This window comes from Gavialis gangeticus, unplaced genomic scaffold (assembly GCF_001723915.1).
Source record: "Gavialis gangeticus isolate Ggan-Ray unplaced genomic scaffold, GavGan_comp1, whole genome shotgun sequence".
Taxonomy (NCBI): Eukaryota; Metazoa; Chordata; order Crocodylia; family Gavialidae; genus Gavialis; species Gavialis gangeticus.
This window is the reverse complement of record NW_017729022.1, coordinates 37,113,898-37,138,445: the sequence shown is the minus strand read 5'-3', so window position 1 is coordinate 37,138,445 and position 24,548 is coordinate 37,113,898. Positions and strand designations below refer to the sequence as shown.

Below are 24,548 nucleotides of genomic sequence, written 5' to 3'. Positions count from 1 at the left end.
GGGGCTGTTGGGGGGGGGGGGGACGGGACTTCAATTAGAGCGGCTGTGACAGCTAGTCTAATTAAAGCAAGCGTCTCACGTATCAGTGTGCCCACACTTCAAAATGACGATGGGGACCCTTTAACTAAAGCTCATTCAACGAGCTTTAGTTAAAGCACCCCCATTGCCATTTTGAAGCGCAGAGATGCTGATACATGAGATGCAGAGGCTGCTGGAAGTGTGCTGATTAGCGCGCTCCAGCAGTCTTGATTAACTGAGTCTGCTCTGAAGCACTGTAATTAAAGGGTTATTTCCAGCAGTAGTTTTACTCTTGCTTTTCTTCCTCTACAGTTCTAATTTGTTTGCTTCAATGGGACTATATGCAGGAGTAAAGAATCACCCCATGAATTCTGTTTCTAGAACTGGACTCTGAATTTGAAACCAATTAACAATACAAATTAACTCAAGGGTCAAAAGCCAGGCACAATTTTATAGTTGTGGGTGATGTGTCAAAATATGACCTGGTGATCTAAACGTAGACCAGGCTAGGTGACACCAGTAGAGTTATAAGGTCATGTCTATACTGTCTCAGCAGCAATCCTGAGACCACAAACCCTGCACATTCTTTCCCACTCTACATTCACCATTTGTTGAAAACCATCTTGTACGGTTGCTGTTGGAGTGGTGTTCAAATTATAAACAGAGGTAGAGATAGAGACTCTGAGAGTATCCTGACAAGTGCCAAAAAGCAACCACACAACAGGTTTCTGCAAGTGGTATGCATACAGTAAAAACTAATGGGTGGGCCTGGTTTCTCAGTGGCAGAATTGGGATTGCCACGAAGGTAAGACATGGACATGTCTTAACATGTCTCAAGCACCCTTAGTTCCAGTGACTTCTCACCCATCCACTTGAGCCTCTGGTTACAAATAAGGTAATGACGTACAATCAGGTAACAAAATCACACTGTTAGCCAAGGCCAGCATTCTTCATTCAGACAAGTCTCTCTCTGACACCAAAGACAGAAAACTGCATTACTACTTACACTTATGTTATATGTATAACCTCCTTTTAGCCCTTCTATCATAGCAGTGATTAATTTATTTGTTTTGTCAATGACACTTAAATTGTGAATCTGGACAACAGAAGGGTCTTCTTCATTGTAAACCATAGCTTGATATACTTGAATATTTCCGTTAGGTTCAGAGGGTGGCACAAATGTCACTTGGAATTTTGTTACTTCATTTGGTATCTTCTGAAATGTTATGTTGTTTGGTGGGTCTTTAGGCACTAAAAGAAATATCTTATTAAAATATCTTATTAATCAATTTGAATTACAATGTATTATAGTTATGTATGGATTAAAATCCTGGAAAGCCACGGATTATATTTTTAGATATCATCATAACATTATTGCTACTTAATTAGTTTTTATTAGCAATAACTATCTAAATACTTGAGGCTTATGCACATAGAAATACCACATAATGATAAATATTTTTAATAAAAAACCTGTTTGGTGCCAAAGTCTGTTGCTGTATGGGTATTTAATGTCACAAAGAGCAAACCTAATCATTAGAAATATATTGTAAATAATAACACTTCACAAGCAACGACCTTACATTTCTAAACTCATCTTTTCCTGTAAGACCCAAGAAGCAAATTAGCCTTGAAGAATGATCTGAATGTAAAAAACAAAAAATCCTTATTTTGTCATCCCCAACTTTCAGAGCTTTTAGAGCTCCATCCTGAAAACCCTCAGCTAGTGGCAAACAGGGGGCTGGTTTATCAAGAGCCTCTTCTGAGCACAACAGTATCCTCTATCCTTTCCAATAGCCAATACCCAAACCTATTTAGGGCTTTATAGGTCAAACATGTGCTTTGTATTCTAGCCACAAACTTACTGCAGGCCAGTGCACATCTCAGGGCACAGTATAAAACATTATCTTCCCCTATGATACAGGCATAGTCCTCTGTTGAAACAATGAGTCTAGTAGTCTATCCTCAAGGTACCAAATCCCAGGATCATTTTACCAGGGTCTCTGTCTAAAATAAATGGCTGTACCACATATAGAAAAGCCAGGTGAGATGAGCTGCAGAAACAATTATAATTGTCTTTAGCCCATATAAGAAATCATCAAATAGCAGACAAGTGACCTTCTTGGTATAAACTTGTTTTCACTGGTCAGTGGTACCAAAGTCAGTTGACCCATCTAAGAGTACGGACACTACATTTTCATACACAGCTCACTGACAGGAAGCCAGCCCTATATCCAGACCTGAAACTATAGTTAAAGCTATAGTTAAAAGACTAAAGTTCTAAACCAGTTGATAATTAGAAAATGTGTCATGCAGTAAAATTATATATAGTCAATTTAGTTAGGTTTTTTTTTAAAGGACGGCTTAATGAAATAATTCAAAACCAGCAGAGGTGATTAAAAATTTATCAGCAGCACTTTGTCATAAGTGAACTAATATTCTCAAGCTATTATATTTTTTCATTTAGCTGCACTATCTTATAAAAGGATAAAGCCTTAAGCCTTTTGATTCCTGCATGTAATTGCTGACTGGACCAGTGGACTGATACTCAGCTTGGAATCAGGAGAGTTGCGTTTCATTCCCAACTCTGCCACTGAAAACACTGAACTCTTTGTCTCAGTTCCTCCAGCTGTAAAAAAGGTATTATGATACTTATATTTAAAGTGTAAAGCACTTTAAGATGTATGGGCTATAAAGGCTAAGTGTTATTATTTATTTATTATCACTTTTCTGCCTACAAGAATAATTTAAATATAAGAAAAAATGTAAAAGCATTTAATGTGAAAGCAAAATCTAAAGCTGCATTGAAAACATCTAGCACCTAACATTTATATTTTATTTACTGAACAGATATAATGGAAAAAAGGAACTGTAAAGTTACATTAAGTTAAACAACAAAAACACTTACCTGCTTCAAAAGTGGAGACAATTACTGGTGTGCTAGCTTTGCCCTCGAGATATGCAGCATTTACATCTCCTGTAAAGGCGATGATTACCACAGAATATTTTGTAAACGCTTTTAAATCTGAAATTTCCAGGGCTCTATCCTCATCATTTGTCTTAAGAAATACAGCTTTGTAATTGTCACTATCTACCTGTAAAATAAATAAACACAACACTACAAGAAAGAGGATGTTACATGAACAGAATATTATATTTATTATATATTTATATATTATAGAAAATGAGAGTGCGGTAGCAGGGTAATTAAGTAGCTGTGCTAGTGCTTCAAAAGTGTGAGTTCAAGCCTTATTCCAAACCTATAGCAAAGGCTTCCAGTCAGCTCATCAGGAAATAGGTACATGGTCAAGAATGTCAAATTTAAGGTACCCATACATGATGTTAACCACACCACTCAGGTGTGTGCAGTTGACTACAGAAACTGGCATGCCTGGTTCTGTATGCCGAGGAGGACTTTTAACATTTTCTTTTGCTATACACAAACACATGTACACAGGTATGCAAGAATCCCAGTTATCAAAACTGAATTGCTGCATAGTGGAGTTATAAAATAATAAATACACTACTGTTTTTAGCATACGTCTTCAAACAGAAAACCCCTGGCACAGTGGGATCAACTTAGTTGTTGCTAGTCACCACTGTAATACAAACAACAATGCCAACCAGCAAATATTGTTTTAACTGCTAAAAAATAAAGGCACAGAAACATTCTCCTGTGCAGATTTTTAGCTCAGTTTTCTCTGAAGCACATTCAGAAAAAAGAGAAGATAATGGGAATGACTAATTCTACCTATATACAGCCACACTAGCGCACTAATAAATTGTAGGATCAGTAAAAATAAGTCTGTAACTAGGGGTTTGGATTTCAGAAGGGCAAAATCATTCCAGAAATGAATTAAAGGTGGCTGACAGGATGCAATAGCTGAAGGATTTAAATGCAGAAATGAAATTACTTCAAGTCAGTAGTACAAATACTATTTGGATCTTGCTTCCCAAGCAAGTGCTAAGGTCTATGGATCTATTTGGATAAATAAGCATCTGAAGCAACACGCAATGGTGCTTACTTCCTGGGCTTTGATGCTGCATGAAGGCAGGGGCTGAATGCCACCACTGCTAGTCCTCCCTTTTCCCATGGTGCCAAATTCACATGGAGCCAGGGTTCTGGAGAAAGGGAGGGTGAACGGCAGCAGTGCTCACCTCCAGGATCCAGAGCTCTGTGAAAGCAGGGTCTCTGGCCAGGCCTGTGCTGACCAGCCTGTGAGCTCAGAGCTCATGGCCAGGTAGAGCTGCAACTGGAGCATGTATTTGCATGCCAATGAACAGAGAGGTCACTGGCATCTAGGATCACAGCAAAGAGGGTCTGGCTGTGCACAGAGCTAACCTTACCGTGCATGTGTCACACAGCTGAAGGGGTGCTTGTGACCTCACCCTCTGCACTGTGATCCTGGATCCACTCATGTTCAAACTCCCCTTGCCTGAAGGAGATGTAGAACTTGTCTCTTCTGCTCCTTGGGAAAACAGTTTAAGCCTTGGACTAGGAGGTGCGCAGTAGGCTAAGCATAGGCAATGCTGAATTGCAAATTGCGCATAATTTCTAAAACCCAAAGTTACGTGGCTAGGTAGGGGCTCTTTTGGCTCAAACAGCAAGGTAGGATATGGCTCATTCCATTTAATATTTTCATAGAGACCTTGGTACAGGAACTAGATCTATGTTTAAGATTCACAGATGATAAATAACTGGAAAATACTTCCAAGAGGAGGAAGGATTGGATTATCATAAAAGAAGAATTAGAAAATTTCATGGACTGGACTGGACAAGGGTATGAACTTTAATAGTACAAAGTGCAAAATTATGTACTTAGGGCCTAATATCCAGATCTTTACTATAAGCTGTGGTCTCACAGACTGCAGGTGATGAAGAAAAAGAGAGATTGGTCTCTCAACTGCAAATGACTAACACAGAAAACATAGTTTACAAAGAAAAATTGAAAGCACTGCGTTTGTTTGGTCTAGAAAAGAGAAGAGTGAGGAAGGATGCAAGCAGAATATTCAAATATAGATATGGTCATTATAGAAAGGGGGGCGATACATTGTTCTCAACATTCATCCAGGTTATAACATTAAGATATTTTAGATATTAGAAAGCACTAGAACTTGTTACCAAGGAAAGCTAAGGACCTTCCATCACTGGAACGGTTTAAGAACGGATTAGATAAATCTCTCTTAGGGCTTTGTTGCATGGACCTTTTGAGTGCTCCTGGAGCTCTTAACCCCTGGATTGTCCACACATTAACACCTGAAACTGATTTTAAGCGCTCATCATCGGACTCAAAGTTATGTCATTCTAGGGCAGAATTCTCTCTTATCTGTCCTACCCTGCTTCTGTTACACAAAGGTGTTGCTACTCTAAACTACACCTCAGTATAAACACTCCCCCCACCCCCCTCCACTGGCCTGGATTGGGTTTACTACCCCCCTCACCCTCCCCAGCACCCCAGATCCATTGCTCACTGCCACCCGCTTCGCCACCTGCTTACTTGTGGCTGCCTGTGCTGTCTGTCCCAGGGAAGCAGGCAGGGAAGGATTAAAGTGCCTCCCTGTCTGCAATTCTCTGGGCCAGAAGAGCAGCAGCCCAGCAGCTTTGGTGGCCAGGGAGGCAGATTAACGCTTCCCTGCTCACTCCCCTAGAAAGAACAGAATGGGCAGCCACAAGTAACTAATACCCCAGGGATCAGGGGAGGCAAAGGGGAACCTCAAAGAGAAGGGGGTAAACCCAGATTAGGGGGTTGGGAGGGTGAAGTGGAATAGTTGCCTAGTAAGTCTGTTCTAATACTGGAGTCTATATAAAACAGTAGATAAGAGGAAAAGGAAGATTTTCCAGCAAATGATCAAACACCATTTTATATAATCCCCTCTTTATGTTTATTCCCACCATTCTAATATTTTACAAATAATGTTTTCATAATTATTTCTTCAATGTGTAATTTGAAAAGAAGATTAGGTAGCTATACAGTAGTTTTCCCACTGGGTATAATCTGTATTAAATGCAGCTGCTAAAGCATTAGAATCATTCAAGCATACTTCTACTTTGACAGATGTGCCTCTATCCCCACTGAGAGTTAACCTTAACTAAAGTTTCTGATGCACTAACCAGACATTCATTTCCCAGGATGACTATCAAAAGATGAGGTACTTTTTTGTATCTCACTATCAAAAATATGACATTTAAATATTTACAATTGAAGTAGACTACAATGTTCAAAACTGTAAAACTAAACTTATTTATATTTATTTTTCCCCAAAAAGATTTACAGTCTGATTTATTGCATAAATTATTCTCATGAAAGTGAAGTGAGACAGTAAAATATTATTCAACAGGGTAGTGGTGGCAGAATAATTTTCTGATTTAGTGTTCCTGAAATTGACAACTGACAAAAGAAACTTTGAATTTCCTTAAGTGGATAGTAAGGATATGGTAAGGATATTAAAAATTAGGAAATGACAAGAGAGCAGCTCTGAATTTAATGAAGCCTGTGAACATATATTACAAATCCTTAAAGAGGGTGAACTAAGAACTGAAATGGTAAAATGTATGCTTATTGTAAATTATAGAATATTCATAATATTTGGAGACTTTATGTACAATTTTCCCAAAGGTCCACCAAAACTTACATCAGAACTTTTATTAGAGACAGGTTATGACAGTTTTACTGGACTTTAAATAGTCAAGAGAGTCTATTTAAGGCTGTTTGCTGCACAGCTGACACCTGTAGAATCTGATCATTGCTTCTTAATCGAGTCCTGTATTATCAATCTCCAGTTAACTCTAGATACTTGAAACATATTCTAGAACTGAACATTTCCTTAAATAAATTTTTGGAGACTGACTGATTATTAAAACAATATTTTAAACCCATGCTGAATGCTTATCAACACATCTGAGAAGTGCATTATGATATTTCATTATACATAATCACAAAAGTCAAAGAACCACATGAGTCTAGCTACCTAGTGTTCTAACCTATTGCTGGTTAAGATGCACCAGTTTATATAACAAATGGCTCATATGGGAATGATGTGCCTAGCATCATGTAAGCTCTGCCTTTGCCTCCCCAATTCAAATGATAATGTATAAATAAGCTTGGGCTTGGAGACAGACTTGGGCAGAAATCTGGAGTGAAGTCCACACACATACCTCTGGAACCACAGCAAGATCCCTTAACTGCACTGGTGTCATTCCCATTATCATGAACAATATTGCTTGGATATTTATAACTGTATTATTATCAAAGATGTGAATAAATCTTGCTAAACATTTAGGAACTGGAAACTCAAAAGGAAGGGAGATAAAATGTGTACCTAGAACTATGAAATGTTTCATGCAAACATGATTTTTGACTGGGATTGATAATAGCTTTGCAAAAAGATGGAAGAAAAGTTTTGACTGATGAAATGTTATGGCATTTACCATAAGTTACAGGAGATTTATCGAAATAAATATATATCTTTTCCTTTATTAAAATTAGAGTGATCAATAAACTGGATGGCCCCTCTTCTCTAGTCTTTCATAATGATACCCATGATTTCAATTTCCCTTTAACACTTCCACTACTGTTTTAAATCCATCCTCTTGTGGACTGTTGCTGTAATAGGAATGGCATACTACCTCTATAGTGCACTGTGCTGGTAGGTGGAACTAAAATGGTAGGAACAGCTGAGATCAGCATTGCCATCTCAAGATTTTACTGTGAAACAAGGCAAACACACTTCAGTGAAACAAGGCAAACCAATCATACTTTTTCAATTGATTTTGGGGACCCTGATTTTTGTGTAACAAAGGATAGCAATGGTCAAACAGGAGGCAAATACACCAGCTGTGGAGTGTAAATAAAATCAAAACTGTAGTTCAAGTCTCTTTGCTCAGGTGATGGCTTTATTAATATAAAGATAATTTCAAAACAGCATCAAAATAATATAGACTATTTGGTAACCATCAAGAGCATTCTTTGCAGGTTTCATGGAAATAGGAGGTTCTGTTTGATTCCTGAATATGCTGGAAATAAATGAGTATTTCCTGGCATGCTTCTTCTGGTCTGGTATCTTGTCAAGGCTGGGGGTTTGGTAACATTTTTTTAAAGAAGATAACCGGAGGGAAAACGTGGTTTGACTTTGAGGCCAAGTTCTTTGTTTCCCCAAAACATTAAGTGAGGAGGATTACACCATAATAGATAAAGCCTTCAAGATGTAACATTATCTGTGAGATAACTATACCTAGTCTCCATCTGACAAAAAAATTAGTTACTGTTGTTATTATCATCATTATTGCTATTGTTGTTGTTGTTGTTATTGCTGCTGGAGGGCTGTTCCAGAAAGTTTGAAGATACAACTAGGGCAGCAATATGTCTTGGATCCTGCTTTGACCAATAAGGAAGAACCAGGTGAGGATGTGAAGTTGTGATCATGATCTTAGGATAGGGAAAGCACGAGGCTGGCAGAACTAAAACACTGGATTTCAAAAAGGTACATTTCAACCAACTCAAGAAGATAGTAGGTATGGTGCTCTGGAAGGACAGACTGAAGGATAAAGGTGCCCAGGAGGGCTGGAAGCTTCTAAAGGGCACAGATAAGCTGTTTTGACACAATGGAGGTACAAGAGGAAAGACAAGAGACCCATGTGGCTCCACAAGGAGCTTCTAGGGTGTTTTAAATACAAAAGGAAAGTATACAGGCAATGGAGAGATGGGCAGGTCACCAAAGAAATATTAGGAAACAGCAAGAACTTGTAGGGACAAAATGAACTTGTAGGGACAAAATCAGGAAGGCAATGGTAAAAGATGAGCTTCACTTGGCAACGGAAGTTAAAGACAAGAGATGGCTCTATACATATGTTGATCAAAACAGATGTGGGTACAGTTCTAAACAGCTAGGGCAAACTCTTAACAGAAGAAAAGAAGATGGAGCTCCTCAAATCTACTTTGTCTTCACAAAACATTTCAAGCTGCAAGCAGACACTCAATAAGAATTACTTGGATAAGGAAGGGGTCAAGCTGAGGGATGAGAGAGCTTTTCATGGGCCTAAATGAATTTAAAATCAGCAGGGACTGGTGAACTTCATCCCAGGGTACTGAAGGAATAAGCAGAAGAGATCTTGGACCTTGGCAATAATATTTTTAAACTTGTGGGAGACAACAGTTACCTGAGAACTGGAAAGGGGCCAACATAATTGCCTTCTTTAAAAAAGGCAAAAGGAGGACCTAGAGAAATACAGACTGGTTAGCCTCACTTCAATACACAGGAAGTTACTGGATCATATTAAAAGAAACTCCATTTACCAGCATCTGGAGAAGCAAAAGTTGATTACAAACAGCCAGCATGCATTGACTAAGATGAATTGTTTCAAACAAACTTGATCTCTCTCTTTGACAAGATAACGAGTTGGATGGATAAAGGGAATGCTGGGGATAGGGAATGCTGGAGATATAGTATATCTGGACTTCAGAAAGGCTTTTGACAAAGTCCCACATGACCAGAGCAGAATGCAGACCAATGGCTTGAAGTTGCAGCAAAGTAGGTTTGAATATCAGGAAAATCTTCTTTACTATTAGAACAGTGAAGCAGTTGAACAGACTGCCTAGGGAAGTTGTGGAATTGCCATCACCGGAGGTGTCCAAGAAGTCGGATAACCATTTATCAGGGATGAACTAAGAGTAGCTATGCCTATGCTATGTGTTGGTTTTTCCCATGCTTCTAGGATTTGCTACTTGCCACCTGAGGTCAGCGTTAGGGTTTTTTCCCCTTCCTATTGCTCCATGTCAGGACTTTTCCCTGCTTCCTCAGGAACATGTGGCTGCAGCCAGGGCTAGGGATTTTGACTGGAGTGTGCCAATGCACCTGCTGGAATTAAAACACAGAGGGTTCCTGGTTAGAGGGTGTTGCCCCTCCACTCAGGGTCAGACCTATCACCACATTTGGGGTTAGGAAGGAATATTACCCTATGGTCAGACTGGGATGGACTGTGGGGATATTTGCCTTTCTCTGTACTTCCTTGGATCTATCAAGTGTGTTTTAATCATCCTTGCAGCAGCAGGACACTGACAGCAGCTGTCCTGCTTTGCCTATGGCAGCTTAGGGTGCTGTGCCTGGTGGTTGTGTGACAGGGTTGATTGTGTAGTTTTAGTAACAGGTGACACAGATTTTGTAGGGGATGATCTGGATAGGGATGGTCCTGCCTAGGGCAGGGTAGTGGACTTGATGGCCCCTAGAGGTCCCTTCTAGCCCTACTTTTCCATGACTCTGTCCCATTATTGCCCTGGCCAGTGGCCTTCTGGTTCAAACAGTGTCACAGTACAGGATGACCTGGCTACAGAAAGAGGATCACTGCTACCAACAGCACATCCGTGAGCTCTTAAGCTAGTCATTTAATCTTTCACAGAAAGAACATTCAAGGAGGTAATATAACTGCTGACTTTTACGCATAGTTTCATAAACTCCATAGTACTACACATTTTTGTATAGATCTTAAAGTTATATCTTTTTGTTTAACAAAGCTGATGTGAATAAGGAGCTACAAGGTTTCCTGCAAACATGCATACTTCAATATCAAAGACTTAGTTTGCTTTCAAATATGAAAATCATAATTTTCTCAAACTGTGTTCATTTCTTATGCCCAGAGTCTAGTCTAAATGGAAGCGTGTATTTTGTTGGGTCTGGCTTTCATTTCTATCCTGTTTATGTTTATCCTGCAGTTTCTATAAAAAAATCTTTATAAGAATAATTCTAGATACTGTCAGAAATCTCTATCACTATTGGCCAAAGAATAAATATTTGAACTGTCTTACTGAGGTAATGTTTATGAGGTAGCTTGTTGGTCCAGTAATGATGTCAGGTTCATTCCAGCTGATATTAATACTGTGAGGAGATACAGCTACTACAGTTACATTTTCTGGAGGACCATCTGGAGCTGTGAAAAAAGTGATGCATATACAAATCAGTGCTGAATTGGTTCACAACACATAATACATTATTTTCAGTCACCAGATGCTGTTCTTTTACCACTTGAAAATAGAAAAAAGGGTTCCAGACCTATACCACAAATTAGTAATGCTGTTCAAAGAAGTATACTTATCTGGCACAAATAATTTCCACATGGAAAATGGAGGGGGCACTGCATAAAGTATATCCTGTGGCCTGATGGTTCCAGCACTGTGCTCAGAAGTGAGAAAGCAATATAGGTTCAAACCCCTCTGGAAGAGGGGCATAGAATCTAATTAGGTGCCATAACCATTTGGCTATTGAGCAAAAACATAGAGGAGCTGCCACTTCCTCCTGCTGATTTCAGATTGGGCCACAGTTTTGGTATGTGTAGGCACAGCCACATACCTGTCTAGCCAGTACATCCTACTGTACATACTCAGTAGTCCTGTGGATGCTTACTCGTCCATATTGCAATGCAATATTGCAATGGAATAGGATGACAAAATGTGTGCAAGAGCCAAAAACAGCAGTCACATAGCTAGGAAACTGACATTTGGGCACAGAAAGTGAAATAGGATTTTGCTTTAGAACTCCAAACTACCAATGATTTTTCTATTACTCCACTTGCAAAACAAACAATAGAATATATTTTATTTTTTCATTTAGTCAAGCAAGCAATTTACATTTATATGCAAGATAAGGATTTTGGGACCTGAAACTGATTTTAGTGCAATCTAACCTTACTGTATATAACCTTATAACAATGTTCTAACTTTAGAAACGCAGCATTTCATACAGGCTATTTGTGAAAACTTTTAGGTTTCTGTTTGGAAATTTGTCCTCTGTTACACTGTAATGAAGTCATGTACATAAAATATAGCTAAGCATCATTATCTACCTTTCCCCCCCATCATAATAAGAAAATGATTAGACAGTATTAAAAATGTGGGAATGTTTTTTGAAAATTATCTATATAATTGGAAAGGAGACTTAAAACTGGAAGTATGCTATCTGAAAACTCTTAGTATCACAATAAACATCTTTTAAAAAGACTGTCTCAGTGGAAACTGTCATATCCTGATTTAGGATTGTTTGTTAAATGAGTCTAGTCAGTAATGGAGCGAGATATCACTATACCCTTTCTCTTATAAATCATAGCAATTTACTCAGTAGAAATGACCTAGTCTTATTCTCTCATTCCCCCATAATCCAATCACTTCCTCTCATAAGCACTTTTCTCCTGGTTTTCACAATAATGCATTTTCTGTAACTAACAACCATCATTTCCTGATTATCATGCTTCTATCCTTGCACAGGAATGTGGGTCTTATGGAGGTCAGGGTCATCTTTCCCATCCATCTGTGTCCTGATGCTATGGCAGCAGTTAAGTGTGCTAGCTGGAAGGTGAGTCTGGATAGCCCATCATTTTAGCATAATCCTCAAAAACAAGACTGAAAACCCTAACCTTCTAATGGAAATTCATGCTTGCCAGTTTGGTTAAGGCCCAAGTTCCTATGCAAAGGGAAAAAGGTATTCTGTCCCATTATTTCAAGTAATGTAAAACTTTTCTACCAATATTTTTACATATTCATCACGTATATATCAGTATATCTTCCCTTCCAATGTTTCCCACTGAGAGAATGAAAGGGATAAAGAAATCCACGCCCCTTCAAGGCAAAACTGTCACAAGAGGGATATAACAAGGAATATAGCATCATTCCCCTCCCTTTGACCCCACAGAGGTATTTCTGCAAGAACTCCATGGCATAGGCTATCTGCAAAAGTCAGGAAGGGTGGTGCTGCAAAGGGAAACGGGCAGAAGCAGAGAAGAATCCCTGTGCATGGCATCATTCACCTGTAAATGCATGGGAATTTCTCTGTGTCATGAAATGCTGATAAGGTGCCAGCTGTATGTTACAAACTTCCACTGCACACATTTTTAGTGCCTGGGGCCATGTACAAGTAGAAAAGAATAAATCACCCTGCCACATCAGAAGTGAGGTTTGGGGAATGTCACATAGGTTCTGGCCCTCTGCACATAAACCCGGGGCTTTCAGGGATGCCTCCATACCTGCAGGTTTCCCTTGCACATCTCAATATACCCAAAGCACTAGGAGACCCTTTAGCTTGCCAAAAACTAGCAAGTTCTGTATTTATGCATTATGAACTTTCTGGCCTCTGTACCATTCATTTTCACTGAATTCAAAGCGATTTTCTTTGAACAACATGACCTAAGCCATAAAACAGAATCTCTTGTTTCTAACGAATGCAAACATAAATATCAAGCCAAGGGCAGATACAAAAAACAAAACAAAGAGTTTCCCTGAATATGGAAAATGTTGCTTTGCCTTCCCCATGACTGGTGTCATAAGACTATGATCTACTATGCCAGTAACTGTATAAAGTTAGATCATGCTGAAAATATTTCATCTTGCAAAACGGAGCAGGTTGTTTGAGTAATCCATCAGCTATGCAACAACAGTGCTATCAAACTATTTTATGAGGCAGTAAGACAATTCCTATGTGGATAATCTACAAGACAGAGAGCTGAGTAATTTATCTGGATGTGAGAAGTGGATTAATATGGAGTAATATACAGCTCTGTACTCCAAAACACAACATCACTGCTATCATTGTTGTAAATGTGTAAACAGGCTCAAGAAGCTAGGCAGGAATTCCTGCTGTTTTAAAATCAACTTTGTAGTGATGTGTACTGTAATGAGTGAACTCCTCAGTTTAATAATCTGAATATTCAGTGTATTTAACTTTTTTCCACTTGATCAGGGATTCACAACTTTTGTGGGTGCAGACTGCTTTCTGTGACCTGGCCCCGGGCACAAGCGTCTGCCCCTTCTCCCTACAAAGAGAGTAGCCAGCTGCCAGTGCTCATCCTTGATGATGATCCCCAACCTCTCTGCAGCAAGGGTAAATGCAGATGAAGTGGAGTAACAAGGGCAAGTGCAGATAGAGTGGAGGGGAGCACTACAGAAGGGATGAGCAGCACTGTACAGTTTTGTGCCACTGATCCACCATGCCAGATTGGATTTTTGCAGGCCAGGTCCAGCCCATGGGCCATAGGTTTTCACTGCACTAGATGTTGCTGCTCAAGGACAGTTGTTCACATATTTTATTGAATATAAAAAAAAATTAGTTGAGATACTGAGGTTATATTATGTGAAATCCTTCATTGAAATCACATCCTTATAAATTAAGTACCACTAGATCTAGTTTTAAATAGTGTAAATACTTTTTGAGTCTGAGAACAATGGTCACCGTGTTTTCTTTGAGACTAAAAAGAATAAAAGTTATTGGTAAACCAATTATTTATAAAGAAAAACCCTTTGAGTTCTATTTTACAGAACAAGTAAAAGAACTTTAGTTTTGGCCAGGGCAACACTTGAAGAGGAATTTCTTTAGGACCAGAAACATTAGACTAAAATCTGCCCTCTACTGTGCACTTGCAACTCTCACTGATTTCTATGGGCTGAATGTCCCAGCTATTTTACGTTGCAGTGAAAAACCCTTAAGCCCCTACAGGCCATGTTAACTGACTCTATCCTAGCAAACTAATCCAGAGAGTGCTTGGTACAGCTCAAGAGGGAAAGAAGAGAGGGAACCATACCTCTTCTATGGACAAAATGTGCAAAGCTGCCAGAAGTGCCATGACTACTTTATGTACATCTCAATTGTCTCTCTTCTGTTGCTGGTATAGCATTGTTACATACCTAGGACTGCAATAATGCTGGCCACAAGGGTTCTCATTTCTTTTTAAATACAACATACATAAATGATAAATAAATAAATAAAGCCACTAGGTGGTGAGAGGTATGGAAGCTGGTTTAGCTAGTTCAAAACCTGTCTCTTCTACAGACCTGTGGGCTAAGTACAGATATTCAAAAAGCCCCTGGAAGAAGTGCTCTATTGCGCCTTACTTAAAGTGCTATTAGTTAGAGTGTGACCAAACCGAACAGATGTCCACTGTTCAGTGGGGGAGGCCTGGAGCCTTCCTGCACTGGTCGCCAGAAACGCTCCTGCACACCTCCCAGGGGGCTGCCCAAGTGTCCCCTCTCCCCAGCTCTCCCAATCCCACCCCCACCTACTGGTGACCGTCAGCAGCAGCTGTGGGATGGAGAGACCTTGCAGTCCTTCCCCCAGGGGCACAAATGCAAAGACCAGTAAAGACGGTTTACTGGTGGGTGCTAGTCTGGGATGCCTGTTTTCATTCAATTCTCTACTTTCCCTACAGACTTGCTGTGCGACTCTAGGGTTTGTATTAAAAATACTTATCTTCCCATCTACTGTCTCCCATTCAGATGGCACCTAAATTTTCAGCATGAAAATTCTGCTTCCAGGCATGACTGCAATTCACACCTAACTTCAGCTGGGATTCACAAGCTAGGTGCTCCTCTAATTTGCTTATAGGATATTAATCCATCTGGCATTCTGATCAGGTGCAATTCAAAACACAGCAGCAACCTCCGCTTTCCCTTCAAAGTACATGTGTACAACTGCAGACTGGTTAGAACATTCACTAAAGTTGTGAGACCTGCATACAATTGCATCATTTGCCTGAGAGGATTCAAACCACCTCACACTTCCTTGACACGTGCCATTATCACAAGACTGTAGGGTATTCTGGTTGCGGCACTCTTACCTCCTCTGCTGAAGGTGTTCCACTGCTGATGGAATCCTTAAAGTTTCTTTGGGCCGGGGACAACATGAGCAAGCATGAGCAGGACTCTGTAGTCTTGCAGTTAGGACACTTTTTGTAGGGGAGACTGGTTTCCTGCCCCTGTTCCAATGACTGTTCCTGTGTATTATCTTAAATTAGGTGCTGTATTGTTGTCTCAAGTCCTTTTATGGACATAGGGCAAGTATCTCTGTATCTTACTTCCCTGTCTATAAAGCTAAGCTAAGCGATAATGTTAAGTGATGTAGGGTTTAGGTGGTTTTTCCCCCCCTAATATAAACATGCCCCTTAAAAAAGGTACTGAAAACCATTCACTCAACTGAAAGCAAACTAACTTCACACAGAACAAAGAAAAGCCATCAGATTTCACTTCTGACTGCAACTCGATCTAACCTGGTGATTGACATGTAAAGTCTCCACAATAGTTAATATTTCACTTGACCAAAAATATCTAAGCATTTTATCAGTAACTTTGTTTTACTAGATTACTGTAGGAACCAGTTCTATCCTAAACCACAGCACCTTAAAGCTGTTATTTACATGATATTGTCAAGAAATCTAGGTAGTTCTCTATGGGTGCATCTACGTGAGCAATTAATGTGACCCAATAAACTCTGGAGCCACTTGAGCTGATGGAAACTGTTCCTGGGTGCAGTGTCTACACATGCATCCAGGACAGCAACACTTTTGAGCCAGGGCAAAGCTGGCCTTGGCTGGCAGTTGGCTGGGGGGGGATCAGCCCTGGGCTCCGGGTGGCATCATGGGGCACTGGAAGGGCTGGCTGTGGCATGAGAGTGCTGAAAGTGCAGAGCCATGTGGCTCAGCAGCAAGCAGCTCCTGCACTTAAGGACCCGTGTGCCCCAGCCAGCCCCGGTAACTGTCCATACCTGTGTTTCATCACACTTAATTACTCTACCATAAGATAGTACTGGCCCCAACAGTACTATCTCATGGTGGAGTTAATTTACTGCGCTCTAATACTGGCACACATGTAGATGGTGACACTTTACTGAAGAGCTAACTAGTTAATTCCACAGTAAAGCACACTTGTAGATTCACCCTGTAGGTACTATTTACTCTCTAACCCAGAGAATGTCAGTAGATTGGTGAAAAGATACATTTTAAATAAGTGAGTTTTTAAAATGTGTGTTGTTTTCACTGAACCAGCAACCTGGGAATATCTAAGGAAACATTAGACAATCCTGAGTAGCCAGAAATATGACATGTCAATTTTAGTTGCGGGCTGTGGCTAAGAAATGAAATTATAATTTTTTAAACAGTTGAGTCTAGAATTCGACAAAGTTTTTAGGGACCAAGCATTTTAACTAAAAAATGACAGGGAGAATATATTAAATGTGTACAGTTATACCCCCTTTTTTTTTAGCTTTACATTGCTACTGTGTTTATATATATAGGTGGAAACAATATTAGGATAGCAATACAAGGTATGACAGTTATCCTTACTTACAGCCAGGCAGCATTTGCGTAGAAATCCAGGGTGAAGAACTGCCATAACCAGCATTTGTACTTGCTGCCACTTTAAACCGATACCATCTGAATTTTTTTAGTTCATGTACTGTCTCCTCAATATGGTCTCCAACAACATTTCCATGAGAGTACTGAACCTTCTCATACTCCACACATCCATTGATTTCCCAATCTTTACAATGCATTGACTGTAGCTGGATAGTAATCTTGTAGTTTTGGAAGTAGCCAAGGATGGTATCTGGTGTTATCCATCTCAAGGTCACACTTGTTGATTGCACATTGGAAAAAGCAATGTCTCTGGGAGCACTGGGAACTATAAATTAAAACAATTTTAATTTAACATAAGATACCTTCCTTGAATGACAAACAGTTTTAATTAAAAGGCAAACTCAGGAATAAATATTAATATCTATCTGTTCACACACACACACACCCCTCCACCCCACACATGGCAATAAGGTTTTGGCTTAAAGAAAACTATTTGTGTGTATGGCCTGAAGTGGTAGCTCTGCAGATAGGAAATGTTGCTGTTGCTGCACTTGGGCCCACACTTCAGGTGGAGAAGGAACTTCTGCTGTTACTGACTCCTTTTATTTTGAAATCCCAAATCATCTCCCACTGTCTTGGTAACATATGTGAACTTTAGGCAATGTGAAAAGACATTTTGATTTAACTTTCAGTGTATACATCAGGGATGGAATGCATGCAGCACACAAGGCAATCTTTACGGTTTAATTCTTTATTAAACCAATGTCTTACATGAAAAAGAATTTGAAAAGCAATACATGGAATCCTGTGTCCTTCCTGCGCTGATTCATTAATCTGTGTGTGTGCCTGTGTGGGCAGTCCAGTTTGCTCCTTGAGAACATTCTGAGGACTTCTGTTTAGTCATAGTGTCAGCCATCCATTGGAAAGTGTACCTTGCAGGTGGTTCTCAATAAAGTTTGAGTTTATATAACTCAAACTCCTGATATAAACTGGAGTGGAATGCATCTATTATGTTCACGTATTCTAAAACCACAAACTTACTATTGCTTACTGGCTGATATATGTATCCCCATGAACACCTACTGTGAACTCCAACTAAGGTGCTTGAGCATCTCTATTTAAATGATGGAGCACAAAGATGCATAACTCATTTTTCTGAATTCCATTTACAGACCCAATAAAACAAATTTTAGATAAGACAATGCATCACTGTGACTAGGGGCTTTTAAATTCAGGCCTATATAGAAGCCTGCACAGGAAATTATGTCTCATCCTATTTCTAACGCGCAAAAGAAAGTGAGAGACAGCAGAAGACACTGAAAATCAATTTTCTACAGCAATGCCTTGATAGTTTTAAAAATGGAATTGGACCTTTAAATGTCAGCTAGTTAAAAAGTCTAATTTAATTTATCTCATCAAATACATTTGATCTGAGTGGATAAATCCAATAAAAAGGCATTTTTTGTTACACTGAGTGAAAACATACTTTTTTATTTGAACAAATCAGAAAATAAAATCAAGCATTTTCTAGGCAATTACAAAGTGATCAGCAGCGACACTCAGTGGTGCATTATCTTCTGTTGAACTCTATGTTCAACTAGACAATTTCAAGACAACGAAACTATTGGGTTTCAGATACAAAGAGGATTACAATTACTTTAGCACAGAGAATCAGATTTCCAGTCTTCAAGAATGACTAAAATTCCCCCAACTTTTTCTTTTCACAGATGGTACTAATTTGAAAAAACCATTCCATGCTTCCTAGAGTAATCATGCAGCTTGCTTAAATTTTATAAATATGACTCAACTATGATGAAGTAACCAATATTCATTCTAAAAGAAATTAAACTAAAAAACTGCACGTTAATGAATTATCCTTGTATCAGAAGTATCCCTAGCTATATTTATGACATGTTTTCACTTCTAAATAAAATGTTAGTAATTTTCACTAGCCACTAAAATGACATTATTTTAAATTATATTTAATTCACTATAATCCAGTTAGATTTAGGAGTAGCTAAAAGTTGAAAGCTCTCTATAGTTTTCAGTTTAGTTTCTGAAACAATAACCATGAGGCAGACCAACAGGATGGAGTGTTTCCAAACTCATCCACCATCACTTACAAGGAGACTAAACTTTAGAGGCAAGCACCCAGTCCCACAAACTCCCTGATCACCTGACTGAGATACTAATCACACCTTCCAATGCCAGTCAGCTAATTCAGGCTAAAATTTTATTTAAGAAATGAAAAGGAAACAAATTCATATTGCAAAAAGCACCTGACTACACACCAAATATCCAGAAAAAACAGGAGAGGAAGGAAAGACTGACAGACACAGACACAATGTGAGTTTTGCACCAAAAACATTCTATTCATAAGGAAGAAGATGTCACAAGGGCAGCACACACAAGCACATCTACCAACAAAACAAAGAGAAGAGGTGGCTTTCTCTAGAGGTTGCCATGAAAAGCAATGACTGAACACAGAAGAAAGTAATGTGATATACCTTAGTTCCTAACTAATTTAAAAGAAAAAAGTCTCCTGGAACAGCTGCTTTAGCTGGATTTTGGATTTAAAAGAGTAGCCGCAGTCTATAAGTCTGTTGAACAATATTAGGAGCATAAACATGAGTTAATTAAGTAAAGGGCATTAGAAAAATATGTACAACAACATAGACAAAAAGCAATTTAAAGAAAAATAAATATGTACATATTTATTTGATTTTTATGCTAGTCTCTCCAATAGGGCTAAGAGCAGCTTCCAATAAAAACAGATAAAATAATAAAACAATACCCCCAAAGAATATCCTGAACTTAACCCTACCTGCTAAAATCCTGCTGAAATAAAAAGGTATTTCACTGCCTCTGAAAACAGCTAGGCTGGGGTTCTGGCAGGCCTCAGGGGGGAGGGAGTTCTAGAGCTGAGGAGCAACAGTCAAAAATGACCTTCCACATGTTTTAGCTAAGCAAACTTGACACACAGATGTTACCTGCAGGAGGTTGCTCTCAGCTGACCTTAAGGACTGTGGATGGAGCATCAGGAAAGAGGCAGCTCCTTTGGTATATAAGGTCAGGCCATTTAGGGCTTTATGGCCAAGTACAAGTGTTATCCTTTTATCAGTATAAGTGATTGGAAACTGGTCTATGTCCATAACAGAAGTTCAGCACATGTAGACTGGTTTAAATATGGCAGAACCCAGTCTAAGATTGGCCCCCCCAAAGGGCTGTGTGTGCTGTTTGCTACCAATCTAAACTATGCCACTTACAGAAAATCATGTAACTTAGATCAATTCCATCTTCGTCTTTTTGAATGTTCGTACCTACCCTACAGGTCAAGACCAGCACCATGAATTGCACCCAGGAAGCTACTGAGAGCCACTGCAGACTCCGGAGCACTGGAGTAATGTGCTTTTGTCAATCTGCCTGCTTGTTCCTGTCAAAAGGTAAGCTGCTGCATTCAAACTAGCTGCAAATTCCAGACAGTCCTCAAGGTAGGTGCACATAGACCACATTGCAGTAGTCTAGCCTCAGTGTTACAAAAACATGGATGATGGTGGCCAGATCTGAATCTAAAATAAAAGTTTGCAGACAGATGGAAGGTGCTTCCAGCTACCACCACATCCAAAGAAAAAGGAATCCAGGAGCATCCCCATGTTGAGGACCTGAGTGACAACAGGAAACTGAACCCCATCAATAATAGATGTCTACCTCCCTACCCCACAAGCCATGAAGTCTTCCACCACCATCACCTCTGTCTTGCCCAGATTCATCTTCAGATTCAGGAGAGACAGAACTGGGTGTCGCCAGCATACTGATGGCATCTCACTCCAGATCCCCACCCAATCTTGACCAGTTGAACACAAGAAGTGACAAGATGGAATCCCAGGGAGCCCCATGGGAAAGGTCCTGAAGGGAAGATGAACATTCAACCATCACCACCCTAGGAGAGTGCAGAACCAGTTAAGAAAATTCCTATGAAAACCTACATGATCAAACAGATGTGTTATCAACACCTAAAGGTTAACTGTATCAAACACTGCTGAAAGATCTAATCAGAGCAGCAGTGAAATTTCCCCTGTTTATCCCTAGGGGAAGATCAACAACGGGTTGACGTGGTGTCCGGAAAAGCCCCATCACTGTGCACGGGTGGACCTGGTGCCTGAGAGGCCTGCCATTCAAAAGCATGGGTTGACGTGGTGCCCGAGAGGCCTCCCATTCAAATGCATGGGTTGACCCAGTATCCAGGAGGCCTGCTATTCAAATGGATGGGTTGATGTGGAGTCCCAAAAGGTCCCATTGCCAGGCCCGGGTTGACCTGGTGCCAGGGAGGCCTGCCATTCAAATACATGGGTTGAGGTGGTGTCCAGAAAAGCCCCACTTCTGGGCCTGGGTTGACCTGGTGCCAGAGAGGCCTGCCATTCAAAATACATGGGTTGAGGTGGTGTCTGGAAAAGCCCCATTTCTGGGCCTGGGTTGACCTGGTGCCTGGGAGGCCTGCCAGTCAAATACATGGATGGACATAGTGTCTGGAAAAGCCTCATTGCCAGGCCTGGGTTGACTTGGTGCCATAGAGGCCTGCCATTCAAATGCCTGGGTTCATGTGGTGTCCGGAAAAGCCCCACTGCCAGGTCTGGGTTGACCTGGTGCCTAAGAGGCCTGCCATTCAAATGCCTAGGGTTGACGTGGTGTCCAGAAAGGCCCCATTCCCCAGGCACGGGTTGACCTGGTGCCAGAGAGGCCTGCCATTCAGATGCCTGGGTTGATGTGGTGCCAGAAAAGCTTGCCATTCAAATGCCCAGGTTGATGTGGTGTCCAGAAAGGCCCTGTCCCTGGGCCCGGGTTGACCTGGTGACCAAGAGGCTTCTTGTTCAAATGCCTAGGTTGACCTAGTGCCAGGGAGGCCTGCCATTGAAATGCATGGATTGACTTGGTGTCCGAAAAAGCCCCATTGCCAGGCCTGGGTTGACTTGGTGCCAGAGAGACCTGCCATTCAAATGCCCAGGTTGATGTGGTGTCCAGAAAAGCCCCATCATCAGGCCTGGGTTGACCTGGTGACCAAGAGGCTTCTTGTTCAAATGCCTGGGTTGACCTGGTGCCTGGGAGGCCTGCCATTCAAATGCATGGGTTGACTTCATGCCTGATGGGCCTGCCATTTAAATGCATGGATTGACGTGATGTCCAAAAAGCACCCATTGCCAGGCGCAGGTTGACTTGGTGCCCAGGCAGCTTATCATTTAAGTCCAAGGGTTGAGGTGGTGTCTGGAAAAGCCCCATTGCTGGGTGTGGGTTGACCTGGTGCCTAAGATGCCTCCCACAGGAATGAATGGGTTGACCTGGTGTCCAAAAAGCCTCCCATAGGAATGAATGGGTTGACCTGGTGCCCAGTCAGCACCTGGAAGTCCATAGGGGTCATGCAAAATGCATGCCCTGACCCTTCAATCCAAGAGAATGGATCCATTTGGTGGCTTTGCCTCATGCTTGCCCCAGAGCCTGGCATGGGCACGACATTTAGGAAGGTACCTGCAGATATGCAGTCTTTATCCATTATACAGAATGAAAGTCAGACCCACATGGGTCCAGAAACCTGACAGCATCCAGATGCACCTGAGTTATCAGGCAACCATTCATTCAGTCATTTTTCCCAAAACAGAAAGGCTGGAGACAGGGAAGTAGCTTGCTGGGAAGTCAACATCAAGACATGTTTTTCTGAAGAGGGGCTAGACAATTGTGAACTTGATGTCCAGTACTACACCCTCCTGAAGGGAGGAACTGACTACCCCTGCCAGCAGCAGACCTAGACTTCTGGCTGGCTTTTACAAGCTAGGATGGATATAGATCCAGTTTGCAACTGGTTGTCCTCATCCCCCTAAGCACATTCTCTGCCTTGGTAGATGACAACACTTGAAACTGGTCCATATAAACCAAACAAGGCTGAGCTTCTCCAGGCCCAAAATTAGACTTATCAGCTGAACTGGTGGTCCCAATATGGACAACCCTGATTAACCAGACTTTTACCACCCAAAATAGTTTGCTGGATGGCACTTTTGCAAATACAACTGCAATGGAGGAAAAAAAAAACAACCACCTCCTTGGGGATGCCACTGCCATAGCATAGTCCTTTAAAAACGATCGATGCCATTGTCAATCAGCTTTGGCACAGGTCAGGAACCACCTGCCCTTTAACCACACAACCTTTCACTTAAGCTCCTCTCCGCTTCACAGATTCCCCCCTATACCAGGGGGAATCTTAATTAGTCCACCACACGAGTGACTGGTGCCACCTGAATCTGGGGGGGCACCCGCAGAAGTTGCCAACTGCGGCAGCCCTGATAGGGAGGCACCAGCCCTGCTGACAGCATCAGTGTCGACCATCAGGAGGGGCACCGGCACCTCCATGCACCCCCTACCACTTGCCTATGACTACACAACTGGGGGCATTTGGGGGCAGGGATCTATGCCTTTAGAATACAGGATCTCCTATTTCCAGGCAGGTAAAAAACATCAAGTCCAATGCCCTGTGCATCAGTCCAGTTATTCTCTGGGATAGCCCCATGCTAACCACAATTCAGATGAAATTTTGTTCCAGCCCTAAGGAGCCAGCCTCAGTATGAATGTTCAAGTCATCCAAGATAATAAGTCTAAGTGTCCTCAATACCAGTTCCGAGACTAGTTTAGCTAGCTCAGTCAGGAATCTGTCGTGCAGCAAAGTGATCAATACATTAGCAGAATCCCCAGTCTATCCCCAGTCCCAAACACAAGGTAGATAATTCTTAAGCGTCAGATTGTCCTAATTCTGCAAATGCAAAAAAGAACTTTACTCCACAAACAGTTTTATTGACTTCAGTAGGATGATGTGTGGTAAGAGGTAATGTACAGTATGGAATGAGAGCATTATAATCTGTCCCTAAATGACCTAAATATCTTTTTTTTTGGATTGGTTGATTTTCCTGACATAAAACATGGCAAATTTTAGATTTTACCAATTGACTATATATTGCAGACCAGATTTTCAAGAGAGCCCAGCCTTCACATCAGGGGCTAGATTTTGAAAAGTCCTCAGCTTGTGAACTGTGTATCTTTGAAAAAATCCATCCTCAACAGTGGGTCTGGAGCACTTGCAAAATCTCACCCTACAACTCTAATTTTTTTTTTCTACTAAAGTTAACTACAACACACCAAAAAGAGTAGGATTAGGCCATTTATTTAATATACTCAAAAATTTAGTTTGAGACCTCTAAGAATTTGAGACCTCTAAGAATTACATATAGGGGGAAACGGATTTCTGGAACTGTAAAAGACTCTTTGAATTTAGGCAGATGCCAGGCAGAGATGCATCTTATAGACTAACTAAATATGCCTGCATGAACCCAAGGTTGCTTCATTAGATGCTGTCTTTACTTTGGATTTAGTTCTGCAAAAATGCTAAATT

General features: G+C 40.7%; 1 protein-coding gene and 2 long non-coding RNA genes across 8 annotated transcripts in view; 1 reads left to right on the top strand and 2 right to left on the bottom strand.

The window, feature by feature from the left end:
• The window catches only part of PTPRQ (protein tyrosine phosphatase, receptor type Q), a 245,877-nt gene that overhangs the window by 59,792 nt on the left and 161,537 nt on the right, over positions 1 to 24,548 (bottom strand). For all 6 annotated transcript variants that reach the window (XM_019514795.1, XM_019514789.1, XM_019514790.1 and 3 more), the window contains exons 43-46: positions 17,112 to 17,444; positions 10,818 to 10,939; positions 2,927 to 3,113; positions 1,025 to 1,269 (exon numbers count right to left, since the gene is read on the bottom strand). In XM_019514795.1, the coding sequence (XP_019370340.1) occupies positions 1,025 to 1,269; positions 2,927 to 3,113; positions 10,818 to 10,939; positions 17,112 to 17,444 (887 nt within the window). The remainder of the gene's footprint in view (positions 1 to 1,024; positions 1,270 to 2,926; positions 3,114 to 10,817; positions 10,940 to 17,111; positions 17,445 to 24,548) is intronic.
• Positions 5,520 to 22,586, top strand: LOC109295756. Its single transcript, XR_002096825.1, has 3 exons — positions 5,520 to 5,691; positions 12,270 to 12,357; positions 20,451 to 22,586. It is a non-coding gene; the product is annotated as an uncharacterized LOC109295756 (long non-coding RNA).
• Positions 24,042 to 24,548, bottom strand: part of LOC109295757 — a 6,110-nt gene continuing 5,603 nt past the window's right edge. The window contains exon 2 of the long non-coding RNA XR_002096826.1: positions 24,042 to 24,351. This is a non-coding gene — a long non-coding RNA (uncharacterized LOC109295757). The remainder of the gene's footprint in view (positions 24,352 to 24,548) is intronic.